This window comes from Aulonocara sp. 'chitande type north' Nkhata Bay, linkage group LG7 (assembly GCF_057382095.1).
Source record: "Aulonocara sp. 'chitande type north' Nkhata Bay isolate Kocher_YH1m ecotype deep benthic linkage group LG7, A_spYH_male_GT1.1, whole genome shotgun sequence".
Taxonomy (NCBI): Eukaryota; Metazoa; Chordata; class Actinopteri; order Cichliformes; family Cichlidae; genus Aulonocara; species Aulonocara sp. 'chitande type north' Nkhata Bay.
In genome coordinates, this window is record NC_141350.1 from 20,944,094 (window position 1) to 20,960,545 (window position 16,452).

Genomic DNA, 16,452 nt, shown 5'->3' on the forward strand with positions numbered 1-16,452 from the left:
TTACAATTGTGCAGAGTAAATTAAAAATATTTCCAATATGCAACACAGTGCCAGTGAACCTTTACTAATGGTGGTTAATAAATGTTTAGAAGCTAGGCAAATGAACAATTGGACTACAATTTTCTCTGTAAACAAGTAATTAGCACTGAAATATATGATATTAAATTTCCCTTCAGTCTGAATCATCATGTAATGAGCTATTCAATTGAAAAAAATCAAACATTAAGTTCCTCATTTGGCCACTGATACACATATACTTGGTAAACAGAAGTTTAGAAAATTATGCTAAATTAAAAAATGAAAAAAAAAAAAAGAATCTGGTAGCTTGTAAATGAAATAATTAATGGAAATTGTGGCAATTTTACATAAGTGATGAGGAGCTTCAGCACCTGAAAAGTCATCAGTACATATATGTGAGCTGAATCTACCGATACATAGCTATGACATATATATTATTTCTATAAGAAAAAACAATTGAAACTTTAAAACCAAGATAAAAGCATCACTTTTTTTTTTACAAAAGTCCATAGATTGTTTAATACAACATACCATATTCTCAACAATTCAACATCAACAAAATTTTGTTAATTAAAAAAAAAATCTGCATATTACCTTTATTGCACAGAACAATTTGAATGTATTTTCCATAGATTTCTTTTTTAGTATATATATTTTTTTGTAAAAAGTTGGCTTGGACTACATGGTCAGTATAGTCCATGGTCAAAATCAAAAAAAGGAATAACATATACCAAAATCAGAACTTCCCAAACCACTTAGGAAGGAAAAAAAAAAGGCTAGGTACAGTTGCCACACTTTGAACAAAGAGAGCATTCATAATCAGCAAGAGGGAGAACCATGAGCCATATCCAGCGTTTTTTTTTTTGTTTTGTTTTGTTTTGTTTTTTTCTCCTTTATGCAAAACGGATTACACCAAAGCTGCTTCAGATTGCTCCATGGGTGAAACCATCTGTGTCACTTCAACCATCTGCATATTCAGTTCTTACTTCCAGCCATTACTGTGATGTAATATGCAATGTCATCCATCATAGATAACTTGGCCTTTATCCTCACATGTTTTCAAAGCCCGGCTGTACAACAGTGTGTACTTGAAAAGGTAACTTTTGATTTTATTTGCAGAACCAAGTGGGAGCATAATATGCTGCAGTTTTTCCCCCTGACAAATAAATGCACATTTCTAGGAAAAAACGAACATATAAATGATTCTGGAAGGTAATTTTTCCATGGCTTTGCTGGGGGAGGCAGTATTGTCATGAATAAAGCATTAATTTCATTAAATTTAAAAAAAAAATCAAGAAAGAAATGACAGAAATGTTCTTACAGCTTGAGGAGCACATCATATCCAAAGCGTGAGCACCGCAAGTTTTATTCCATCTAATCATGTTGAGCACAAACTAATACTATTACATAAGTTTTTTTGAAATGTTATTTAAAAGCTTAGGAGTAAGTACTTAAGTGCCAGAGTCAACCATTCTTTTGGATGGCAAAACTGCTGTGGATAGGTGCATCTATTGTGAGAACAGAGCATGGTTTCAAACACTTTTCTCATTTCCTTTTTGTGTCAGGTCCTTAATCTATCTGTGAGCACTGTCTGGGTAACATCTGAAAATGGACTGAGTGGCACTGGTGCTAAGTACTCACTTCAAACCATTATGTAAAAATGTTTAATACTCACATTTAACATGATTTTATGCATTTTTTTTGCATTAATTATTTATGTGAATATTGTCGGTGTAAAAATGCAATTTTTCTTATATACCTTTTGGCTGTTTTTTAGCTGATTTTTTAGATCGGTAAAAATGGACCGATTGCCAAAAATTTGCACCAAATTACTGCTGTAATCATCATTGCGTTAACAGGGTTATAATCTGATTTTACAGACTGTTAATTGTTTTTTCTTGGTTATGAATTGGGTGCTGTGAAATTAAGATAACATTTTACAGATGTTAGTAACAGTTTTGTCTCTCGAAGAATTTGCTGTGTTTTTTTCATAATATGACACAATAAATTTCCTGAATCACAGAAAAACCATGGAAAAGAAAAAAAGGAGGCACAGGAGTATTCACAATGATATACAGTGATGAAGATGTACTTGAATTGGCCAGTGTTTAAGGTGCTCAACAACCCATACAAATATCATTCATAAGAGAACACCTAACTTCAGAATAAAGCAAACACGAAATAAAAAAAAAATACGCACAAAAAACAGAGACGGCCAAAATATGATCTGCCCCTCGCATTCTAGCTTTTAAAATGTTTTATTTTTATTTTTGTGATATAGTTATCTCATTAGAAATCCACAGGAATAAGAACTGCCTATGACAAATCTGATTTTCAATTAATGCCCCCACAGGCCTTGTGGAAACCACAGATGCCATGTAACACTGGGTGTGGTTTCATTCCTTGTCCATCAGTCAGGAGAAAGAACATTTTACTCTATGTTAACAGACCAGGATCCACAGGTTTGTAAGAGAGGAAAGGAAATGTCTTCTTTACCATTTGTCTTATTTTAAAGTTCAAAATTAATAAATTCCACAGCTCTGTTAGATCATTTTCATGTTAAATTTGCGAGGAGCATCCACTGTGGTGCTGCTCATGCCAGCGTCTGATTTCCGTGGCACATACTCAATCTCAATGTTGTGTTTAGTGTTGCCTTTACCTCTGCTCCAGAGGAACAGCAGTACCAGGCAAAAGAGGACGACACCAAGAAAGGAGATGAATCCCATTGTAGTTGCAATAATCAATGTCTTTATGTCGAATGGGAAAGGGGCATTGACTTTTGTATCATTAGCTCCAGTTTCTGTCGGCTGGTTGGATATGAAAGCAAATGTTTTGTTGGGCTGGTGTGGCCAGTCAGGCGAATAGCTATGAATATGAAGGTGTGCAAGAGAGGTGTCATTTCCACCTGCGTTGCTAGCTATACACACATATGTACCGTTGTCTTGAATCTGGGCATAGCGCACTTCGAGAGTACCATCTGGCAACACAGACAGCCTTCCAATCATCTTGGTGGTGATAAACTTTTTCTGTGGAGATCGCCACATTATCACTGGAGCGGGATCCCCATCTGCTTGGCAAGCAAAATGAACAATGGCTCCCTCGTCAACAAATTTTTGCTGAGGTTTGCGATCCCTAATCCTAGACTTGCGACACGTGAAGTAGTTTGGCTGCAGAACATCTGGGAAGTCTTTGAACTCTTTGCCTTGGACGAACTCAGGGGAGGCACAGGTGGGCTGCTGCCTGTTGAAGTTCAGTCTCCAGCGCCGGCGGAAAACCCACAATAGTCGACAGTCACAGGCCAAGGGATTATCATACAATGCCAGGGTTTCCAGGTTGCCAACTGAATGGAAAGCAGACTCCTCTAAAGTACTAAGCGAGTTCCCAGACACATTTAGTATTTTCAGGTAGTTTAGACCTCGGAAAGAGTAGGGTTCAATCATTGCCAGTCTGCCTCCCACAAGGTGAAATTCCAGCAGACGCAGCAGATCATGGAGCTTATTTCCTTCAATGGTATGGATAGGGTTGTATGAAAGATTGAGAAAGCGCAAATAAACCAAGTGCTGCAAGGCTACATAAGGAATTGTGGTCAGGTTGGCATTTGCAATCGTCAGGTAGGTGAGATTTAATCCATATAAGCAATTTGGGGTCATCGTATCCAAATATGGCCAATTTGCTATTTCCAATATTTTTAACCGATAGAGCCGTTTAAAAGAATAATCCCGTATGACATTGATATTGAGGTGACGCAGCCTGAGAGTGATTAAACTGTGGAGGTGGGTAAAAGCCTCTGTTGGCACAGAAGACAAGTTGCACTTCTCAAGACTCAGGTGCTCAAGACTACTTAGGCCATGAAAAGCTCGATGGGAGATGAAAACCAGATCATTATCACCCACTTCTAAAGAGCGGAGGTTATACAAATCCTGGAACATGTAGTCCAACAGGATGACAATCTTGTTCTCACTTATGTCCAGCTGTGTAAGATTGCTCAGACCTGTGAACACACCGAGCTGGATGAGCTTTAGCTTGTTGCTACGTAGCCCCAATATTCGCAAGCCATAAAGGTTGTTGAATGCTCCAGGCTCAATAGTGGAGATTGTGTTTTCACTCAGTTCCAGGTGTTCAAGGTTGGGACAGTTGGCAAACTCATCTGGGTTAATGGTTCTGATACGGTTCTTGCTGAGGTCCAGCAGTCTTGTTTCTGCAGGAATGCCTTCAGGAACTGTTATGAGTCTCTTGCGGTGGCACATCACCGATCGCTCTTGAACATTGCAATCACACCGGGATGGACAGCCTGTTGTGGATCCAGACAGAACGGTGCTCAGCATCAGAATCAGAATAGGCTGCCAGAAAGCCACCAGGTAGCTGTGCCCAGTCGCTTCCCTGCCCACCATCTTATCGGTTACCTAGAGAGACGCAGATACATAGCAAAATGTTCATGATGATCTGTTCAGTTAAAAGACAAATACAGTGCAAATTGTGAAAAACTGAAACATATGAGCTAAAACAATAGTTTTAACAGTCTTGAGCAATGAGTTGATTTGTCATCATGCAGTTTAATGATAAAATCCTACTATTTTACATTATATGTGGGAGATGTTCAGAACAGGAGTCTGAATTAATAGCTCTCAGAACAATTCTCTTTGGTTATTATGTGCATTTTCTGGCAGTTGGCAAGTTCAACAACTGCATGTGCTAAAAGGACAACATTCTGATGCGACACAAATGCTAACAGAACAGAGAAGAGTAGAGAGAGTGTGTCCTGCTGCAATATTCATGAACAGACTAAAGATGAATAGAGGTTACAAGGAATAAGGTATGTGCATGCAATTATAAATTCTGCATCTTGAACTTGCCAGTGCAGAGTTTCAAAAGGTATTTTAAATCCGAGCAGCTCCTGTAAATACACAGTCGTCCATGAGACCTTGTTATATGAATAAAAATACTGATCCAAGGAAGAAAATCAAAGGCAAAATCATTCTAGTAATCTACATACATCTTTCACTACTGTATACCCTCTTGGTGTACGCTGTGGAGTCCTGAACATATCTACACTAAACCTTACAAATAATCAATCAGTCAATGCTGTCTCCGTGACATAAAGCAAAGAGACGTGTCTAGTGGAATTAACAACATATTTCTGTAATCCAAGTCATGCTGTGTTGTAACAACTTTTTCTGAGCACATCCGTGGTTTAGTGTGGTATTTTGAAGTCTTTTTCTTCCTATTACTTAAAATGTAAATTTGCTGTGTGAGGGTGGAGCAACAGTAACAAAATGATACAATCAAAGATAAAAATGGTGGCAACTATGACGTATGTGCTATGGATGACAGTTGCTCACAGTTAAAATATAGACCATCAGTGAATTAGAAATGGAGAGATACATATGTACAAGACAGGAAACAAAACCTGTTTGATTTGATTCCACTGGTTAGCGTGAGTCTATCCTTTCTAACAGCAATGAAATGATCCATTTGTGTCATAGCAGAACACCCATTTACAAACAAACAAAAAAAGAGCATGTGATCAGCATTAATGCTACAACAATTTTGAACTATATTACCACACAAGGAGTTGGATGAAAATAAGAGGTAAAAAATGTAAAGAAAAAACAGGCTGAAAATTTTTTTTCACATATAATTTGCACTCCTCTTTAGACATGTCCCTGGGAAATGCCTGTCAATGTGTGATCACTGTTGTCACAATACAGTGAATATTCCCAGTGGTATGCAGTTTTATCTCTTCTTCTAAATTAGTCTTTAGGATCCCCAGCACCTCATCTGGTATAGCATGCGACTCAGATGCCAAGGCTAAGTTCTCACTACATTAACCCATCCTGGTCTCTGTATTGCGTGTCATTCCCCGTCTCTGTCTCCCAATCTTTCTGTCTCTCTGTGAGGCACACAAAAGCCACCAAAAAAGAAAAAAGTCAATTTCTGAGTGGTTATGTGATTGTTCTTCCAGATGCCCAGGAGGTCTGTGAAGATGGATAATGCACCTTTATATTTCAGCAGATTCAGTGGACCACAATACATTTGACAGATTGATAGTGTAGAAAGAAAAAATCAGTGATATCCAGCTTGACAGTTAATTATGGGGTAACCTGTTACTACTATTGTGGCCACCAGCCACTGATAATTTTTACCCCAGTGAGCCCATAGTCAACTGGACAGTAGAATCATGAAAAAATGGGTTAGATTTACTTTGCTCAATTTCATTTTATTCGCTCTGAGGTCAAAGTTCAGATTGGGGATTTGATGATACCATCTGTAATCAAGTGATGCCAGAAACAGTTGAGAATTTGTCTGAATTCAGAGACCTGCACCGGAACCTGCTGTGCTTCATGCTGCCTCTGGATATACTTAATATTTCTTGTTCCTTAATGTACACTGATTAAGTAAGTGGCCTGTGAGTGACATAGTGTGTCATAGGACATCGCAAGAAGTCTATGAAAAGTGAAAAAAAAAAAGGCCTCATGACAGGCTCAGACTCTATCTGTTGGCCTACATTGTGGGGATATATCACATATTGGCTATCACTCAATGAGATGCTATTATGCCCAGCCCTAATGCCACTGACATGTTAACACAATCATAGAAATATTCAAAGTATAATCCCCTGTTGGTAAAGCTCCTTGACTACAACTTCAGCAGGTTGTGGATTGCAGTAAGGCTTCCGAACAAGTCCCTGCACTCTTCTATACATCCCAACAGTGCACGTGATTGGGCAATATTAATAAGAAATTTGAATATTTAAGTAAAGTTTTTGATGAAATTGCATTTTTATGACTTAGATGCATCTAAGTCATTTGCAGCACAATTTACAATTTATAGCACACGGCTTCAGCAGCAAATATGCAATGAAACATGAAAAGATATGGACACATTAAGATGAAGAATGCTATCCATGGGTAAACATTTGCAGCTCTGTTTTGTTAATGATCTGGTGTTATCATCCCCTCACAGGCATGTATTCTGAATGTGTTCTTCATTCGAATCAGCACTCCAGTGAGCTCCCACAGAATTACATTAATTGAGGTGAAGTGAGAGGGGGTGTGCTGCTCAAAAGAATGAATATGTAAGAGAAATAAGACAGTGGGGCTCAATAAATGAGGACTCACTGGTCCAAGACCAGTAATAACTAGATCAATGAATAGAGAGATTAATGCCTTTATGCCAGGATCCGCTGGGATGCTGAAGATGTTGCTTCATACGTAAAGTAGATGGTGCCCTGTTACAATGGAGTAGGTGTAGGCAGTTCAGTGTAGCATTAAAACACGGTCCAAGTCGCTATAATTAAGTAAAGTTTAATATGACATTTTATGGTTTTGATATAGAGCCCAATTTTAAAATAATTTTCAAAACCCAAGAAAGAGCAGGTAGATGAAGGAAAGATGGTCTTCAGATTCTCGACACACTGAAGCTAACAGTACAGCACTACAATCATAACACAGTAACCGAAACATTCAGCCAGTTCATGTAAAAAAAGGTTCACGTTAAACTTTAACATCTGCACTGTAGCAAGCTAGAAATTATTTTCTTTTCCATATCTTATCATTCCTTTTTTAACAATTAGCACATTCGAGAATATGCATGTATCAGTGTCATTAAGTCCTAATCATCACAGAGTAATCCGAGTCACATTTTAGTTTACCTGTCAGAAGATATCACTTCTGAGCCTTGTTAAATACCATTGTTAAATACCTTTAAGCTTCCTGGAAATCCGTAAGATGATGCTGACCTTATCTGTAGCACAAAGTGTTAAAAGCCTTTAAAGCCCATTCCTCTGCAAACCGCTTCGTCAGCTGCCCGTCTAATCCTTAATGGCCAGACCAAGGACTGGAATCTTACTTCACCACCTATTTACTCTTCTTTAACATGCCCTCACACTCTTGTCCCCAGTGTTTACAATTTCATATGATGCCTATTAGTGGTATCAAGCATAAGTAATTCCAGTCATATTTTCTTTGTATAATTTGCAAATTTATATTTTTGTGTAAGTTGACAAAAGTGTTTTATTCTCTTTCTGCTATCACTTTAATCACTTCTAAGATGCTTATTGGCTTTCTAACTGCAAGTAGCATTGCAGGTATTAAAGCATAAACTAAAAGTGACACCATGACTAAATGCAAGTTTTTTTGACCTTTAGCAAGTGGTAGTAAGATCTGTCTCACACTGTCCTGGATGAATTTGAACAAAATTGTTAACCTTGTGTCATTGAGAAGCTACGCTGCCTGCTGGCACTGTTGGCTGGGTTTGAACCTGTGATATGGCAGGGCTTAAATGTAAGCTGACGCCCGACAGATGGACAGTAAAGCCCTAATCCAGGTGAAGAAGCTGGTTGGTGCATCGAGGTGCAGAATTCCAACAGTGGCCAGCTGTTGTTCTGACAAAACTCTGCTGTAAAACCTGTAGACATGTCCCTCCTGAACTTCACCTCTCAAAGGGGTCATTATTGCTTCTGCGCAGTGTTCTGTTCATTGATGTCTCATTCTGTAGTACAGCAACAAATAGGAAACTGGGAAAGAATTACCAGTACATTCTGCATATGTAGGGAATGACAGGAATTTCTGATGTTGAGTCTGCCTTTACTGATAAAAAAAAAAAAAAGATGCAAACAAAACTACTTTCTAATTAAAAGAAAAAGCCACTTACACAAAGCCTGTCAGGAGACCAAACTTACACCAAAGGAAAAAACAAAACAAAAAAAACAAACAAAAAAAAAAATACTGGGGATGGGTTTATACATTAAAAGTTGATTACTTGGACCAGTCATATTGAAAGGGATTGTTTTGTTGTTCCAGCTCGTAAAATATGTTTTTTTTTTCCTTTTAATAAGACAATCAACAGGGCAATTAGAAAGATATTAACTCAGTTTTATAATAAATAGTGAATTCTTATTGTTTTGACATATTTTTAAAAATCATTTTATAAAACCCTTACTTTTAGCTCTACTTTAGAGATGTTGCCCTATAGTCATAGTAAAAGATTTTGATGATAGTAGACAGTTGCCAATGTAAAGAAAATACAATTATAGTTGGATAGATAATATTATTTGGGTTTGGTTCAACTGATTAGCTTATTGTTAAACTAGAAGGGATATCTATTTCAAATTCAACAGCATGCTTTCAGGAACTGTAAGCTCTAAAATAAAAACAGTGTAGCCAATAATAATAATAGCTAATGATTCTGGTCAAATTTTTTTAAATCATGTTTCATTAAACATTAGTTTATCGAGGCCCATAGCTGGGGCTGTTGTGTATTTTCTTTTTTCTTTGTTGGGTGTTTGGTGTGCAATTTAGGGATCGTGATGTTCTATCATTATTAAACTATTCAGCTTGCCAGCTCTCTGCAGAGAATCGTGATTTTTTTTTTTGTTCTTTCTTTTTAAGGAGATAAAGTGTATTTTGGAAAGACTCAAATAAGACTCACTAATGAGAGCTCACATGTTTTTCACAGCATCCAAAACAATTACCGTAATAAAAGGAAACGAGCCAAACTTAAGCCTAGAGGAATTACACAAAAAGGTCTAAAAAAAATCATTTTCTAATTAAAAGCATACTTATAATGATGTCAATTATCTGAATTTGGCAAATTATTTCATCATATATTTTGTTAAGACTGACAAACAAAACAGAAAAATCTAATAAATGCGGTGAAGCTGACAAAAACAAGAACGTAGGCTATTTTTCACTCAGCAACTTCACTTGGATATGTCTGTTGTTTAATAGTTATCCTGTTTAGAGCTTAGTTAAACTATCATGTGAAAAAACATGTGTAGGCCTTTAGGAAGAAGTCATTAGCAATTTGGATATGAGAGCTATTTAAATCAGCCCTGACAGTTAGAAGACGATCCTGATATAATATTGATGAACTGATAATGTAAAGCGTGATGTGCTATTTATAACTAATATCACAGTTCAGACCGCCCAGCAACACTTCAAAATGAATAAAAGGGAAACTGATTATAAAAACTTACTTATTAGTGAAAAAATAGCTCAGTGGATATCATTCCAACTCTATCCATGTCTTTTTCCCCCCATCACGGGGCGACCGTGGCGCTGGGGGTTGGGAAGCGCATCTGTTGGCCAGAGGGGCCGATGGCGCGATATGGCAGTCTTGCTTCTGTCAGTCTGTCCCAGGGCAGCTGTGGCTACAACTGTAGCTGCCTCCACCAGTGTGTGAATGTGAGAGTGAATGAATGGTGGCATTGTAAAGCGCTTTGGGTGCCTTGAAAAGCGCTATATAAATCCATTATTATTATTTATTTTATTTGACCTCCAAACACTGAGCGTAGAATGAAACACAATAAATAACAACTTGGGTTGTGTGTTTGTGTGTGTTTAACTTTTCAAATGGTTAGCCAATTAGACAAATGTACAGCAAAGATGTGGCAACCACTTAACATAGCCTTTATCACTTTGTTAGCTAATGTTGTGGACCCCATTTTGAGTCTTGATTTCTTTTGCTGAAAGAGACTCTAGGGCTCGAAGCAACTAAGTCAGGGTCGCACACATCTACACGTGGGCTCTTCTCCCAGCAACACAGGAGAAGCCAACACCCTGAGCTCCAGAAGCCAAACTGAAAACAATGCAGACATTGCAATAAAAGTAGAAGAACTGCTGAAGGTCACAAGGCTTTAGGTTTCATACAGAATACTGATTTCATATGAGTGTTTTAGTGTTGGAGCTGAACCTGGCCTGTTCTACTTTGTGTAGTTTGGAAGACTGAGAGCAAGTCTGCACTAACAAGGCCCCGTGAGGTACTTGAGAAAGTCTGTTTGAAGCAATGGGCCAGAACCATTTTTTTTTTTCCACAGTCAGCAGAACTTGATATATCGCTGTATACAATTTTTGGATAAACACTATTTGTTTCAATTGGGGGTAAATAGTTTACAAACTTAAATCTGATGCTCATACATAAGTCAATCAATTGTTTTATCGATTATGGATACATGATTAATACACGAGTAACCATGTGGTTCATTACATCATGTTAAAATAAACTGAGAGACTAACAATGAAGGCAACAACAGCAATAAAATAATAATGATAATCAGCAGAAATAGTATTAGTACAGTGAGAGTATAGCTCAAGCCAGCTGTACCAATGTAAATGCACATGTAGGAAGCTTAACCTAGTGCCCAAAATGGAATAGGAGGCAGGAAATTGAGCTAGATAAGAAGAAGAAAAAGAACATAAAAGGAAAAAAAAGAAAATGGATGAGTTATTGTTGTTATTATTGAAATTTTAGCTCATATGTGAGGGCAAATAATAACCACTGAATGTAGCATGCTATTAGCAGACAAACTGAATTTGTATTAAAGTTTTTCTTGATCAACTTTTGCATTGGTTTAGTAAACAAAATAGTGCTCGAGGCAATTAAGTTTCACGGATAATATCCCAAAAGGTCTTCTGTTTGATTTGCTGAATGAAAAACATGCTGTGAGTTTTTGCAAAATAGGGTAAACATGCACTGAGTAGTATGAGCTCAAACTGACCAATTGAGATAACCTGTAGTTTAGGTGCACTTTGTCTGTTATGGACTAATTTGCTCTTCTTATCCAGAAACAAAGAAACTGTTTCCTTGGCTACTGATGAGCAAAAAACACTGAAATCTCACCAATATTCTTGTAATGAATTTGCAGGATGATGTGCAAAAAACAAATGAGCTTAGGCGAATAAACAGGTCTCCCAATGCTCATCAGACGCCATGAAAACATTTGGTTATGTAATCATCCATCCATCCAATTTTCATTGAAAGGAAACTTCATATCCTGAATATTCTTTCTTTAGAGTTCGTCATTTGTTTGTTGTTATTATGCACAAAGTTTTATTTTGAATATTAATGTTTCGTTACAGTGCATTCATCCAAAGGTTTGAGATGTAAAAGGTAAAGTTTTCAAAAATAAAGCTGTAAAAATATATATAATTTTTTATATATACTTTTTAGATATACACCAGTTGATCGATAACAGCAAGCTGAAGGACATTTAGAATTGGAAACAAACAAAATCCCTGTCAGCTCAATCACATATCCTGCCAGAACATCCAAACCTATTTGAATAATCCACATTTTTGCTCTGAATTAATCATTCTTGAGTGATGGGTTAATATTATGCAGCTGAATCAAGCCCTTACCTCTTCTATGGCGCATAAGCATTTGCCAAGACATAGTGTATGATTTAATTTGAGAATGACAGTACTTATGCAAATCAAAACTGTCCTCAAGTAGTGCTATGGGGGAAGAATCGTTATTTAGAAGGTGAAGATGTTAAAATTGTAAAATTCAACATAAGGACCCTACTGAATAGCTTCCGAAATTTATTCAAGGTTAGAGGGAGGGTAAATGAACGATTTGCGAGGGGGATGAACATATTGCTCTTCTCACTAAATTTGTGAGTGAATAATTTTTTCCCTCAGATGAAGTGAGCAGATTTGGCAGTTACCCTCAGAGTGTGTTGCGGGTGGGGGTAATCTGTTTGTTGGTGAGCTCCTTTGCAGGCTTATGGAACAACTAGTATATCAACTTCCCCAAATACGTAGCCTTAATAGCCTCGAATAGACTGAAAACTGCACTGGTTCTTCAATTAAAGAAGTCAACATGGAAACATGCCTTCATCTCGTAATGAATAATTAAGGGCATATTTTATCAGCTGCTAGGAAGTATGACGGGCACAGTGTGGAGAGGCTCTCGGCTATATTGACTTTAATTGTGACTGGCATCTGAAGGCTTTCTTCCCAGTGTGGCGAAGAAAATGTCCCTTTTGCTTAGCTGTGCCTGCAGCTCACAATAACGGCTTTTAAAGGGAAACGAGCTGTAATTAGTGGATAGAGAGTTGACCCTCATGCATAAAATCCCCAACTAATGCACCGGGATCAGACTTTAGAGGGTACTGTTGTTGCACAATGTAGTAGGGAATGGCCTATATTAGTGAAGCTCCAACCACACAGGAGTTGTTTACAAAACCCATTACCCTTGCAGTCACCAGGAAATATATGTCAAGTTGAGATGAACTTAGCAGTATTAAAAAAGATTATGATATTGCCAACACAATTTGCACAGTGTGCTTAATCAGACTTACTGTGTAATAGAGGGTTGGGTAGGAAGGAAGACGCCATAAATCTTTGTAACTGCTTGACGTGAGTTGAGATGACAGAAGATTTTAATCAATAAAGCATACATTAGTGTTTGCTGATGGATTGCAATTGCTTAACATAAATACTCAAATATGTTCAAAGTACTTCATCCATGTCTAATTTCCAAAACTGCCTTAATTTTCTGTTCTCACAGTCTCAGTGTAGCTCCAACTATTTCCAGCAGGGATTAGAGTGGGGGCAAAAAAGCACCGTACTTTGAGATAGTTCCCAATGCCTAAGATTTCTTTTTATGTATTGGCAAGGTGGAGCTGACTGATGATCTCTTTGGTTCTCCAATATCTTTATCGTGTCATTGTTAAATATCCAAAATAATACATAATCTTATCAACTTTCATCTATAATGAAATGTAGGAAAAGTATATCGAAAGTCTTTGTATTTTCTATCTCAAATACTACAGGGGTATCTCATCTCTAAATTACAAAATACCATCATAAAGGTGACCTTTAAAATCCATATTTTAATAAAACCTTTCCATAAGTGCTAGTACAGTGGTAGAAGTCAGAATCAGAAGCTTTTTCCAGAAAATCTAATCTTTTAAAGCGGTTGCAATATCTCCCTCTGGAAATTTCCAAGCGTCTACAAGAATATATCATTGAAATGGTGTTGAAAAACCGACATAATCCTATACTTGTGTCTTCAACTTGGGAGCAGCACCTGCACAAAGACACAAAATTTAAAAGTGCATGATACAACTAGATGAAACAACACGTGGATTTGGAATGTACCACTGTTGGCCATGGCAGTGGTGGATATAATGGGGCTTTAAAGTCTCATGTTTCTTTTCTATAATTTGTATTTATTCTAACTAAAAAATGAATTATTATTGAATTCCTACTATAGCAACCGCTATTCAATAACGTATAACTCGAGCAACAAACAGACAAAAGCAATAATCACAGAATCTGTCACCCACGGCTTCCATCTAGTTCCAGTATTTACATTTCACATTCGCCATCATATTTGTGATATGATTCAACGAAAATAGGTAATAAGCTGTTTCCCCGTCCTCAACCCTGGCTCAGGTTTTGTTTTTTGTTTTTTTTGAAATGGCTTAGTTCTTTTAGATCTTCATTTCTGTATAGCATCATGAAGAAGAGGATTTCATTGACTTGAGACCTAGTGTGTTCATTTGCAAAGTCCTAAAGTACAAGATTGTAGATACAATTTGACCTTCAATGGAAACACTAAAAATTAAAACAAACAAAAAGAAACAGATTTTTTTTTACTTTTACACAATTCTTGATTAATGGCTGTCAAATGCACCAACTGCCTGTGCAAAATAACTTCATTTTCCTCATTTGGGATTTATTTCCTATAATGGCAAGGGCTCAGACAAAACACTGACTCACAAGCGCTTTATCAAAAAACTGAAGTACGGTATAAGAACTGTGACAGTCAGTTATTTCAATGCTCTCATGCAGACTGTGTTTATGCGGCATGACAAAAATGGTATTTTTTCACCTTTTCAGTATGGGAAAAGTCAAATGGTAGATTTAACCTCCCAAAATAGTGACAGATCTGCACAGTGCAGTTTCCCTATTAACAGTTTCTTTATATGGGAAGGGAATTCTGGCATTTGTTTTAATGAGTGTTGATGCAGACTTTCATCTGGTCATTTTCAGTACTAAACTTTAATGAGCAGGAACTCAGAGCAACAGCGTATTTGATATTCATTAAGTACTGTTTTTGCACTGGAAACCAGTGACTCTGGATCAGTGCTTTGAATAAAACAAATCATTTGATTCTCTATGCAGACAAAGCAAACTCTAGATGGCTCTAAATTAATTGTCAAAAGGCTACAGCTGATTAGACCAACAACGCAGCTTTCTCCTGATAAATACACCTGACATCTTATACACTGCCCTGAAAACACATTTATTCTTACAGTTTTACCATAAAATAAACCATAAAATCTTAAGCTCCATTTTATTATTCCTTTGTTACATTGCAGCACGGTGGCACGGTGGTTAGCACTGTTGCCGCACAGCAAGAAGGTCCTGAGTTCAATTCCAACACCAGGCCGGGGTCTTTCTGTGTGGAGTTTGCATGTTCTCCCCGTGTTTGCGTGGGTTCCCTCCGGGTACTCCGGCTTCCTCCCACCGTCCAACGACATGCAGCTTGTGGGGATAGGTTAATTGGATAATCCAAATTGTCACTAGGTGTGAACGTTCGAATGAATGTGAGTGCGAATGGTTGTGTGTCCCTGTGTGTTGGCCCTGCGACAGACTGGCGACCTGTCCAGGGTGTACCCTGCCTCTCGCCCTATGACAGCTGGGATAGGCTCCAGCGCCCCCCGCGACCCTGAAAAGGATAAGCGGAAGCGGATGGATGGATGGACATTGCTATTAATCTGATCCCTTCACCACAGATGGGACGGATGTTAACATATACTTGTTAAGGTAGAGCTTTCTATCCTGATAACCCATACTCTGTGGAGCAAAGGCAAAAAAGGAAAAACATCAACAGTGAGAAAGACACACAATGGGGAGTTTATTTGCTATTTCTAGCACCATGAAAAAGAACCTATGCCATACCAGTGGGAGAACCTTGTTCACATAAGATAAATGATTTAGCCTACTGTAATTAGTGACCATGAATGGATGGCTATCAATTGAACAGCTAAAATGGTATTAGATCATTTATCTATTTTTATACGTGCAAAATGATTCACCAGTCGTTCAGTCTTCAGTCTTTTACCAGCAAACGCACACAATGAACTAGCCTCTCCCTAAAATAACAAAACAAAAACCACACAGTTTCATTTATCTCTAATTTAAAATCTATGCAACACTTCATTCTATTTTCCTCTTGTTTTGAGATGATGGCTCAACGCACATTCATTTTAAAGAACGCAGAGGTGGATGGGCTTGTTTGTATCAGTTGACATGAAACTACACATGAACTTTAAAGCTAATAGTAGCAATTCACTGCATTATTTGGGAAAAGAAACTCTATTTAGATGGCCACAGCTACAATGTTGGTCTGTTTTCTCTCTAGCCACAATCCACGAAGGATTGAACAGGTCTGGTCATCCCCACAGTGGCTTCAGAGCAGAGATAGGGGAGCTTAATCCATGTCCTCTGAGAGATTGCCCAGAAAGATGAAGCCTTAATTAGCCAGATAAAACCTCACATAATGACGCTATTGATATAGACTGAGAAATGAGGTCTAAGCTGAAACCCTCTCCCCCAAATAAAACAAAGACTATTGCGCATAAGATGGTTGAGATGGGCTGGGAAGACACTTTGTAAAGTGACTGCGGTGGATGGAAAAAGG

General features: G+C 37.7%; 1 protein-coding gene across 2 annotated transcripts in view; it reads right to left on the bottom strand.

Moving 5' to 3' along the window:
- Window positions 1-487: 487 nt before the first annotated feature.
- The window catches only part of lingo1a (leucine rich repeat and Ig domain containing 1a), a 123,721-nt gene continuing 107,756 nt past the window's right edge, over window positions 488-16,452 (bottom strand). For both annotated transcript variants that reach the window (XM_086299343.1, XM_086299342.1), the window contains one exon: window positions 488-4,421. In XM_086299343.1, coding sequence (XP_086155469.1) covers window positions 2,562-4,409 — 1,848 coding nt within the window. In that variant the 5' untranslated portion in view covers window positions 4,410-4,421 and the 3' untranslated portion in view covers window positions 488-2,561. The remainder of the gene's footprint in view (window positions 4,422-16,452) is intronic.